Genomic DNA, 11562 nt, shown 5'->3' with positions numbered 1-11562 from the left:
TACCTCCACAACTAGGTGTTAATCATCCATCTGTTGTGATGCCAGTGCCAAAGAGGCCCGCGACCATAAAAACGCTGTGTAAAACTTATTTTCCTTTTAGAATACCAAGTGTGTAACATCTGAACCACCATCTTGAGAAGGAGCTGTGTTGGAAGGAGGCATTTAATTGGCTTCCTAATGGACCAACTCAAAACCTCAGGTTGCTGTGCAGTTTCCTTCTTCCACAGTGGAAAGAGGAAAAGTCACATCCTACAAAGGAGACATTAGCTTTCACTGTGCACAAAGCCCCTCCCTGCACCAGTAGCCACATTCAGGACGACAGCACACAGCATTTTAAGAAATATTTTTAGTTCAGGTCTTCACAGCTGCCATTTCAAGTTGTACATTATGATGCTTCCGGCGCCCAACCCACTGCACTAGAACACAGACCACAGCGATGAACACCAGCAATCCAACTGTAAGCACCACCAGCCACACCCATCCTGGCATCAAGGATTCTCGGGAGCCGCGAGAGCCTGACGGACAAAGACATGGTTGCAGTCAGTTTTACAACATTAATGACGCTTCTCCTCCCCTAGCACCCCCCCCCCCCTCCTCACCATTCTGCTAATCGTTTTAAGCCACTGATCGACACAATTACCCTGGGTAAATGTAAATGTTGCGGTCTCTCACCTTCAGGTAATACGATACGGCTTAAACAAAAATGTAAATGCCAGTTGATAATCCGTGTGCTTTTCCCAATCACGTTATGAAACCTCCATTAATTAATGTAATGCACCATATATACTGAGCCACAGGATGGAATCCGGTTTAGTGCAGTGGAGAATAGTGACTTGCATGTTTAGTGCTACAATGCCCCAGTCTAGTCTGGGGCAGAAAGCACTGGTAACATGCAAGGCACCATTTTAAACGTGTATAACCCCCGATATAAGATGGGCTGCTACATAAAAAAGTGCTTTAAAATACAGATTAGTAATATCCAAAGTGCAAAGGCTTGGTTTTAACAACCCTTAAAGCCTACTTCACACCTTAACTAGCTCTCAAAGAACAAACGTTTCAGCAGCACCGGACTGGGAACCCAAAACAGTTCAAGCAATTTGGTCAGCCCAGCAGGGTGGGTAATTTTAAACACCGTGAATGGCATCCCAGGCCCCTTCTAAGCCGCTTCACTTACCCGCTAGTACAGCAGCATCTTCTGTGAGGAACAGCACGGGCCCCTCGGCAGTCACGAGACTCGCAGGCTCAGCATCCACGCTCCAATCCTGAATCATTCTCCCTACGAGGAGGAAAGCATCACAAGAGTTCAAGGTTTGGGGAGGACGACCAAAGAGCTTACAAGAAGGCAAAGCCACAACAATACAGCGTTGGAGCAACCTCTAGACAAGAGGAATGCGTGAGGCTAATGACACAGTCCTGCCAATTAAAACGTATCACATAAAGAACCAAAAAACAGCCTTACTCTTCCTTGAGGAGCACGCGGCGGAGCAGGAGTCGCGTGCAGAGGGGACGCACACCGAGGCGGCGCAGTGGAAAAACACCTGCAAGAACAAGAGTGGTCAAGCGGGGAAAGGCCTCGAGGCACGCTAGCAGTGCACAAAGACAATACAAGACGACCAATAGAGCACAGTACACGCCACTGGATACCCGACGTGTAACACAAGCCCCGCCCCTCCCCGGAGTTACCGTGCACGAGGGCCACCGCAGTCTACCCTAGTTTAGGAAACTCCATCGAGAATATCTTACCGGGCCCCTCATGTTCTTCTGAGCATTGTCCACGAAGGTGAAGGTAGAGACGGCGAAGCGCTGGTAGTGAGAGGGTAACTGTAGCGCGGGGAACGTCTCACGGACCCGGAGAAGCAGGGTCTTATAATTGTCGCCATCATAGGGACATCTGCATTAGGAACAAGCGGAAACCAAGTTTAATACACATGATGCACCATTTACTGCCAGCACAGCCATCTATCCCTCAGAAATAAGTCACCTGTCCACCAGGATGGGCCACTGCATAGGCTGGCGCGGGTCACTGGAGGGGGTGGCCCAGCACTGGTTCAGAACCAGCATCAAGGCGGGGTCCGTCCTCTGCAGTATCCGAACCTCCACAAAGACAGGCTCCCGCAGCACCTTCACCACTGGGTATTCACCCATACTGTAGTACGCGCTGTACGTCTGGTCTGAAAAACAAACGAAATTAATTTGTTGCTGCACATCCTAGGTATGGGAGTTTAGCCTTTCCACTCAACCTCACAAGCCCTGCGACTCCTTTAGTCACATGATTTGACACAGAAGGCATCCATCAGTTCATCAATTAGTGGCCATGTAGCAAAACTGCACCACACGATCCCTGGCTCAATGGCTATAAATCCATGGCTGAAAATGCTGGGTCTGATCACAGGTGCATCGTCTCGCCTCAGCCTGCCCGAATACTCAGCCACGCCCAGCTCTGAATCCAAGCCAGAAGAACATGAACGGATAAGATACAGCCGAGGTTCCAGTATCTGGTAATGTAGGTGCAGGGCATAAGGACCTGCAGATATGGAGGCACACTTGACGGAGGGAATAACGCCTCCACTAATAAACTGCATTCTTAGAAGTTAAGAGCTAAGGGAGCAAGAACCACAGCCTTTCAACATAGCACCACTACCCGTTAGCCCCCTTGCCAGCCTTGGACAACAAGCAGTTGAAAGAATCGCAGGCCATCTATACCACAGCTCCTAATGCCTGAATCCCACTGAAGGCAGCTGTATGGTTGCAGGTGGGATATGAACAGCTGGTTACAAACCTATTTGCAGGCATGCTGTATGGCCACATCGGATTACACCGAATCTCCCTTACCAGCTCCCCCACCACACTACAAGCAGGCAGAGATGCCATGCAGAAAACACGACCTGTGACACGAACGGTGATTCTGTAACAATCACTGGGACCATCTGCCTCAGAATGGTCATGCGTTCAGCACAGATTGGATTCATTAAGGTCTACCCAGGAGATTAACAGTAAATCGATCAATAGTAGGCTTGGCTTACAATGAAAGTAAACAGGCCTCAGATTGGTGTCGAATGCGAGACTTTAATCTGTCACCAGGAAGATGCAACCCCCTCTGCCTGCACAGAACGAAGGTCCAACCTCCTGACCAAAAGATATTTTAAACCAGTAACCTAGTTTTAAAGCAACGCCTCAAGGTATCCAATCCACCCAACTGAATTCCTTCACAACTACTGAAGGAAAAGCTCAGCCTCATCTTACGACTCGCAGGATCACCTGCAAACTGATACCACAGCAACCATCACATAAGATGAGGTCTCCAGGACAATCGCAACTCTGCATGGACTATCACCATTCTAGATATCCAAAGGAGTCTAATCTTAGTGTAAATTGCTCCACATCATGAATAACCCTGGGTGGTGAACTCCGCCGCACTCAGTATTCCGCGGAGCTCCGAAATACACGGCTTCGTGCAGCGGAGGGGAGGTTTTTTTTCCCCTCATTCATTAACATCAAGTTGGTGAGCGTGAAAAATAAACCTCCCAGCGAGAATACTCAATGCCGAGAGGGGGGGGGGGGGTAGGGGAATCAAGTTTCTCAAAATCTATGTGTGCGGCAGACAGAAAAGCAGTGCTCGCTTGCGCTGTGCATGGTGCCATTTGCGATAATTGCACAGTGCAGGCAAGCATCCGGCACTGAAAATCACCGCAAACTGCATTTTACTACACCGCTTGCAGTGCTTTATTTAGTGCAGTGGCATTTAACCTCTTTGCGGAGTTGTGTAGCACAACTCCGCCCAGGGTTTATCATGAAGTGGAAACAGCACTATTTGAACTTCCACGTCTCAGCAGGGATACTCCCCTACACAGCAAAGCAATATTAAAGACAAGTTTCCTTAATTCACTAGGCTTGACAGTCAGCCTCTTACACCACACTCCTACCACCATAAAATGCGGATTGGATTGGGTTCTCAAATCAGTACACACTGGGGATGTCTAAAATAGGTTGAACAATGTGCAAGTGAACACATTAGACTGCCCAATATTTAGGCATAAGCAGATGCACTCTCCTAGAACCAAAAAAATACTCATACTGGTAGAGGTACAATCACCTATTTAGTGCAAGATAGTGTGCTTGACCCATAAACTGCAGTCAGTTACATACTTTACACTTCCTGGCGATAGGCTCAGTGCTTTATCCTGCAATACCAAAGGCAAGAGACCATCTTGCCTGAAATTCATATCCAATGAACGGGTAGCAGCATTAGTACCATGGGCTGGCACTAGTCCAAGCAACATACCTTTTGCAATCCTCATTTCAATGAGCAGCGGTCCAGGACTGCTCACAGGAGCGGGCGGTGGTAAAGTGAAGACTTCTACTTGCAGTGGGATGAAGCTGCTGCTGCTTGTGAATGTGCAACGCACAGTCAACCTGATGAACAAGAATAGAGCAAAGCCATTAACGATACTCCAATGCAGCTAGACGGGTGCAAGATACATACACCAACAGAAAATTACTGACACTGAAGAACTGAGCCTTACACCCCAGTCTGTAGCCTGATCAGATCATGTGTGGGCATGGAGGCGGCCTCACTGTAGAGGTGGCAGGCACCACAGCTCTAGAAGCCAATGGACATACAGCCTGGTGAGTTATGCTGTTGTCCTCTTAGCAAGTACAAACAAGAGTGTAGAATTATGCAGATACATTCTCACTCATGGAAGCACATTTGTGTGCCAGGATAAAGGACAAGACAGACCCCTTGTTTCACCCACACCATTCAGATGGGTTGGGACAGGAGACAAAATCAAAAGGTCTCGCAATGTGAAGATTCCAAGAACCAGAGAAAACTCTGGGAAAGGGGGGGGGGGGGGGGGGCGGGCTAGAGACTGATTGAACCGGCCAGAGACTTTGTTAATGGGAAACATGCTGTTCGAGATTTTCCATTTGTCATCGGTACTATCGGGAACAAATGGGAGTGTTCGGGAGCTTGCTGCCAGAGGAATAGCCTGTTAAGAGGAAGCACTCGGTGAATACGACATTTATGCATCTACCCAACTAAGATCCTGCTGACTAGTAGCATCGCTTTAGACGACCTTCCCCCTCCCCCACTTCATTTGGGAGATACGAAATAAGACAACATCTATATTATGGGGCAAGGAGGGTGAGAACTTAGTACAAGTCAGTCCTTGCTCGGACGTGGGTTCCTCCCAAGTGTATGCGTATGTTTTGTGGGAGTGGGAGTAGAAGGTGTATTCCCTGTCTGTGGGCTGTGTGGCTCTCCAGATGTCCCATAGGCTCACCCCTTGCAGGATCTGGTGTCCCTCTTCGGAGAGAGCCCCTGACTGTCCCTGCCTTTGGGCTGACCTGTCAAAAGTGTTATCAAAAGCAAGATTTGGGTCTTCTCTCAATAACAGCCTCTTGTCAGGAGATCAACTAATCTCCCCCACTGCCCTCTGTGTAAATCCCTCCTGTCCTTCGTTGGGGGCGTAGACCGAGGCTATAGTGAGTGTGATTGAGCCTAAAAGAAAGAAATAGGCCAACAGTCTCCCTTTAATTTCTGCTTGCTTAGAACCCAACTTCCCAGGAAACGTGGATGAGACCAAGATGGCTACCCCTGCTGTTTTTGTGGATAGGGAGGAGAAAAGCTGTTGGGGGAATGCCTTGAAGCGAAGCCTACATGTATCTCCGGGGAGCAGATGGGTTTCTTGGAGGAGGCAAATGTGTGTCCCTGAGTGTTCGAGATAAGAGAGGATAGCTTGGTGTTGGAATATTAAATCCTTTAATCACCCGTAAGGGTCTCTAGGCGCTTGGGGCCGTCGGGAAGATTAAGCAAGCTATTGACCACAGTCACATGATGCTGGGCTTATCTGCCGCCGGCGCCGGGGATCGAGCCGTGATCCCCAGATTCCGGAGTCAGTCGCCCTGGCCGCGGCGCCACACCTCTTTCCTTTAACATGTAGGGTAATTATTTTAAGCGACTGTGACGTGGCAAACATCATTGAAAAATGCTAGAAAGTGTGTTATTGATGGAGGGGAAGTCATCGTGACCTTCCAGAAATGAAGGTCGGTGGCCCATGCCCATGACACAGTAGCAAAATGGCCCTTGAAATCGGGCCTAGGGAGCGGGGGAAAGAGGAGACCTAACAAGCCCATTTAAACAGAATTAACGTTCAGCATTTAAAGTGATTGTCCTGGGTGGTAAAACCCATGGGAAAGGAGTGGATCCAATTGGAGCGTCATGCCCCTCCATCCTACCTGGGCCGACCCCCCTGAACAGGCAAATAAAAGACCAAGAGAAGCTTATATTAATATAGCCCCGGTGACTCAGGGGGAAGCGAAGATCAAATCATTCTGGGCCGGAGGAGTAGTCTCCTAGGAAATCCGCTTGACGTATCTTAGGTCTCGCCTGACCCAGCGCATTCGCTGGTCTGGCGAGACTTATTGAGAGGGCTCCAAAAAGTGCTACCAGGCCAGCCTAGAGCTACAGTGCATGTGCGCGGGAGCGCGCTTTATCACGATTACTTTCACTTTCGCGGCCGCAGGGCCGCTTTGATGTTTGATCGTGATCGCAATCGCTTTCACTTTCGCGGCCGCACAGCCGCTTGGCATAGCCAATAGGTCTCGCTTTTGGGACCTTATAAGTATTTAGTTATGCAACTGTTGCATGGCTAAACACTTATAATGTCCCAAAGGAGAGACCTATTGGCTATGCCAATGCTTGTTAGCTATTGTCTCTGGGTCTGGGCATAGCCGAGTTGAAGTATGCCCCACAGTCATCCACGTGCAAGATTCTCGAGTTCTGCCTGAGCCGGGGACTGGTACTGGGCATTCAGGCAAGTCTGCAGTGATATTCAGCAGTTGGCGAGTTTGCAGGGTGGAGGCAGCAAGATCCTGAAACAGAGTGGGCTGGTGCCCCTGGTATTGAACTAGGTGATTGTCTCTTGCTTTTTGGAAAATGCGCTCTTTTAGTTGAAAATCATGAATGCAAGTGAGAATGTCAACAGGGGCATTGGGGATGGCCTGTTCGGGCCCACTCGTTGCATGCAGTCAAGCTTAATTTCCAGGTCCAATGGAGCCTCCAAAATGGATCTAAAAAGACCACTCACGAATGATGCTATGTTCTGTCCCTCCACTCTGTGTGGGATACCGCAGATGCGGATATTGTTGCATCTTGAGCGATTCTCCAAATCTTAGACGTGCGCCTGGAGGTTAAGGTGGTGGTCTCTGAGGTGGATCACCTCTTGCTGGAGTTGTTCAAGCTCTTCGTCTCGGCTGGAGCCCTACATCTCCAGTGTGACAACTCTTTCCCCCAACTCTTCGACATCTCTTCACATCTCTCGTATCTCTTGTGCCAGCTCCGTCTTCATGGTCTTCAGATCTCCCCTCAGGGAGGCAAAGAGCATTTAATGAAAGAACAAGTGAGCAGAGCTTCGGCATCTGCCTGGTCTGGTGGCTCTTGCTTTCTGGGGCCTGCATGCCAGAGCCTGGAGTTTTGAGAACAAGATCTTTGACTGAGCGATCTTTTTTCCATTTGTTGGCTGCCATTTTAGAGGTAGTGAGTCAAACACTGCAGTTGAAGGCCCTACTCACCTCCCCCTGCCCCAAGGCCTACTTGTGTATGGGCTGGGGGACGAGCTTGAGTTTGCTGGACTCCATGAGGTCAGTCATGGCCCCAACACAGGCCAGGAAGAGAGAGGAGGATACTGTTTCAAAGGGCCCCATATCAGGTGAGTAAGTGAGAGGGAGATATATTATCCTCCTGCTGAGGCTTGGGTCAGGAAACCAAGCCGCCAGCAAGGTAGGAGGTCTTTGCTTAAATAATGTTCCATCTAGCGAGAGGCTCAATTTTGCAGCTGACCAGCCATAGTTTAACTGGGGACCTCAGTATTAGCTGTCCAGTCCTCCGAAGTGTTGGAGCTAGGGCCTTCCCTCCTCACCTCCTTCCCAGATCTCAACAGGCCTAGTATGGTATTCGGGGCCTAGTTAATGGTCCAAGGCCTCTGGAAGGGGGCGCGGTGCTTTTAAGGTGGAGGGGGCACAGAACTCACCCCACTCTCAACAATGCATAGAGCAGACCAGTGATTCCACTGCCGAAGGGTAGATACTTTAGAGGCCAGGGGCCCTTGACCAGGTGAGTGAGTGAAAGGGTGTTATACTGTCTTCCTAATGAGTCTGCAGTTAGGACACTGCTTTCCTAGCTAGGTAGTAGGGTGTTGTCTGATTGATGTCTCAGCTAGCGGGAGTTCTATTTTCGCGGCTGTCCAGTCACGATACAGCTAGGGACCCCAGCAGGGCAATCCGGTCCTCTGAGGCGTTGGGGCTGGGGCCTCCGCCCCTCTCTCCTTTCCCAAGTCTTCACAGGCCCAGTAAGGTGATCAGTGCTTGGGGAGGGACCCAGGCCTCTGGAGGGGGGTGCAGCGCTCTTGCGTTGGCAGGAGAACAGAACTCACCCCTCTCCCAGCGATGAGTGGAGTAGGACAGCAGCTCTGCTTCTGAGAGGTAAAAGCGATCTCGGGTCTCTGGCTCTCTCCACCTCTAAACACTCTCTCTGCTAAATCTGCTGCAATCTCCCACACAGCGCAGGCCTCCTCTCCGAATCTGAGATCTGAGGATGGGGGGGCGTCTCACGATTCCGTTGGGTCAGGTCCGGTGGGCCAGCGGGGGTCGTCTGGAGTCAGCCGCCGACCACAGTAGAATTGGTGCGGTCCACTCGGCCCGGCCAGCACATTCTCTTCCCCGTAATGCAAGTCGGGCCTCTGCGGCTCTCTGGAGAGCACAGCCCACCACCAGGTCGCCCTGCAGGGACCACGCCGCAGTTCAGAGCCCTCCACACCAGCTGGCACGGCGCTGTCAAGGAGTTGTAATATGGAGCTGAGAAAACAGACGCTAGGACCTCCTCAGCCAAGGAGGCGTGGAACGGGGCGGGACCAGGGAGGAGACAAGGGGAAGCCCGGGAACGGGCAGAGTAGAGTAGGCGAGGGATGAGAAAGGCTGTATTAAATAAAGCGTAACGTTAATCTGGCCTTGTGTCCGTGTCCTGTGTATGAAGGACACTACAACTGGCGACGAAGGTGGTCACGGCCCATGTGGCGTGTGCCCTTTGTCTGCAGCTGCCGGGAGGAACTGTGCGAGCGTGAGGAGCACTCTGTTCCGGAGGGTTCACGTGGCGCGAGTCGGGAGCCTACCCCGACCGCGTTTGATCAAGCGGGCTGCGACGCGGGTGCCCACCCCGGTCGCTTATGGACACTGACTGCGGAAGCGGCAAAGGTGAGCCCCGATGACAAAGTGGCGGAAAGTGTGAGGGTCATCTGAGAAACCCCCCGATGACGTTACAGCGTGGAGGTCCCACTTTCTGTATACGCGACGACGATCTGGGAGCCCACCCCAGTCTGGACACCGGTGGTGAGTGCCTTCCTTCGCATTTGCACGACTGGAGATGACCGGATCGTCTGAGACGCTGTGGCCAGTGTGTGCAGGCTGAATCGAGAGGGGCGTGTGAGAGCAGGGCGGCGATTTTTAGGTCAGGCGCCTGCACCAATCCCCTGCGAGAAACCCCCGGCGGCCATTTTGAAGACAGACGAAGGTTGGAATTTGGCAACAAGCATTGGTTCATGCAACCACAAACCTTGAATGTCATCAAGCATTGATAAATACAACTATAAAAGCCTCAAAGTCATCAAGCATTGGTAAATGCAACTGAATGGTGGCAAATTCATCAAGCATTGGCAAAATCAACCGAAGAAGCGTACCAGGTCATCAAGCACTGGTACATGCAACTGAATGGCCTGAGAACCCTCCGGAACAGAGTGCTCCTCACGCTCGCACAGTTCCTCCCGGCAGCTGCAGACAAAGGGCACACGCCACATGGGCCGTGACCACCTTCGTCGCCAGTTGTAGTGTCCTTCATACACAGGACACGGACACAAGGCCAGATTAACGTTACGCTTTATTTAATACAGCCTTTCTCATCCCTCGCCTACCACAGTAAAGTCAAATGAGAAAGCCTCAGAGTCAGTAAAGAGTGGCCAGCGCAACTGCATACCTGAGTGGCACTCGCGCACTGACACAGTCAACGGACCTCGAGCAAAATCTCGTCAAGAACTTAATAATCTCAACTAAAGGCCTGGGTCCTCACCATGTCTACTTCACCGACTGGCCGAGCAGGGTCAACGTCAGCCAATGCTGGACAGATAGGGATACTCGGAGTGTCTTTTCTGCGCCCACCCGAACCGCTGGTCCTTGAAACAGGAGGAGGTATGGGTCTTCGGTGGAAGGAGTGGCTTGAGGATTTTGAAGATTTTATGAAAGGGTCGCAGGTGACAGACGCCGGTCAACAGCTAATAGCACTACGCAATCTAATAGGCAAAGACGTCGGGCAAATCATAAAAGGAACTACCCACAGCCGACGCGGCGTCTTACACGGATGTGTGTGTAGCCCTCAACAGAAAATTCTTGCACAAAAATAACATTGACTATGAGAGATACACGTTCAATTTAGCGGCCCAAGAAAAAGACGAGCCCATGTGCGCCTTCATCACTCGCCTCAGACGTCTGGCATGCTATTGCGAGTTTGACTCCTTCTTGACTGAGAATGCCCTTCGTCTGAGGGTCATTGAAGGGTGTCAGTCTGAATCTTTAAGACGGAAACTGTTGAAGAAGAGCTATTCGCTGGACGAAATTGAAGAGATGACGCGGGTGCATGATCAAGCTGAAGAGCATGCAAAGAAAATGGAAGCTGGGAGAAGTGAGAAGCGCGAGCAAGCCTTCAGACTTCAATCTCACAACATACGCAGATACTCTCCAGCGAAACAAAGGTCTTCCATGGCCAAGAGGCAACAACAGTCAGTACATCGGCGACGTCGTAGTTCAAGTCGAACCAACAGACGGAGGGAACGGCATCTCAAATGCTATCGCTGTGGCTATGATTTTCCCCACACGGATGGATGCCCTGCCATGGGTCAGTCATGCCGGAAGTGTGGAGGAGAGAACCATTTTGAAAACGTCTGCGGAATTTACAGGAAGAGCAAACAGAAAGATCAGGAAAGGTCATCTCGATCCACGAGCATGCGTCATCAGGCCAAAGCAGTACGTGATTGCAGAGATTCGTAAACAGGGTCCTCCCGCTCTAGCTGTCAATCTCACTGAAGCTATCGATCTCGACACACGTCGTCTCAAGAATCAAGGTCACTGTCTCCCATTTCACAGGACAGTGATGAGTATGTGTGCATGGTTGCTGATCCTGACCGACTAAAAAAATATCCCCGGCTCAACATCCAAGTTGGAAAGCATCGGACTAAATTTGTCATGGACAGCGGAGCTTCCTTAAATTACATGCCAGTGGCGGAATACCAGCGTATTGATCCACTTCCGCGATTAAACCCGGCTCATGTGAAAGTATACACGTGGATGTCAAGAAAGCCACTCCCATGTCTAGGGAAGTTCTCAACGCAGCTCACGTATAAAGATCGTACCATTCCTGCGTACATCCATGTCATTGAAGGGCCAGAGGCCGACTGCCTCCTGAGTCTTCCGACTGCCGAACGGCTACGACTTGTAGACATTCTGTACCGAGCTGATGAT

At 50.7% G+C, this 11562-nt stretch overlaps 1 protein-coding gene across 1 annotated transcript; it reads right to left on the bottom strand.

The window, feature by feature from the left end:
• Nucleotides 1-351: 351 nt before the first annotated feature.
• On the bottom strand, nucleotides 352-7650 carry LOC146810627 (zona pellucida sperm-binding protein 4-like). The gene is made up of 7 exons (XM_085614980.1): nucleotides 7595-7650; nucleotides 4283-4413; nucleotides 1982-2171; nucleotides 1744-1891; nucleotides 1460-1538; nucleotides 1175-1276; nucleotides 352-515 (listed from the first exon to the last, which is right to left on the bottom strand). Exons 1-7 carry the CDS (start codon nucleotides 7648-7650, stop codon nucleotides 352-354), a joined length of 870 nt encoding a protein of 289 aa, XP_085471106.1.
• Between the last annotated feature and the right edge of the window lie 3912 nt (nucleotides 7651-11562).

Source organism: Triturus cristatus, chromosome 7, assembly GCF_964204655.1.
Source record: "Triturus cristatus chromosome 7, aTriCri1.1, whole genome shotgun sequence".
Lineage (NCBI taxonomy): Eukaryota > Metazoa > Chordata > Amphibia > Caudata > Salamandridae > Triturus > Triturus cristatus.
This window is presented reverse-complemented; position numbering and strand designations above follow the sequence as displayed.

What these genes read in the sequence shown, in the direction of transcription:
- LOC146810627 (XM_085614980.1), bottom strand. Translation starts at nt 7,650, where the DNA reads ATGACTGACCTCATGGAGTCCAGCAAACTCAAGCTCGTCCCCCAGCCC. An exon ending in TGAAATGAGGATTGCAAAAG is followed by an intron (nt 2,172 to 4,282) that starts GTATGTTGCTTG and finishes TTTGTTTTTCAG; the next exon opens with ACCAGACGTACAGCGCGTAC. An exon ending in AGATGCTGCTGTACTAGCGG is followed by an intron (nt 516 to 1,174) that starts GTAAGTGAAGCG and finishes TTTGTCCGTCAG; the next exon opens with GCTCTCGCGGCTCCCGAGAA.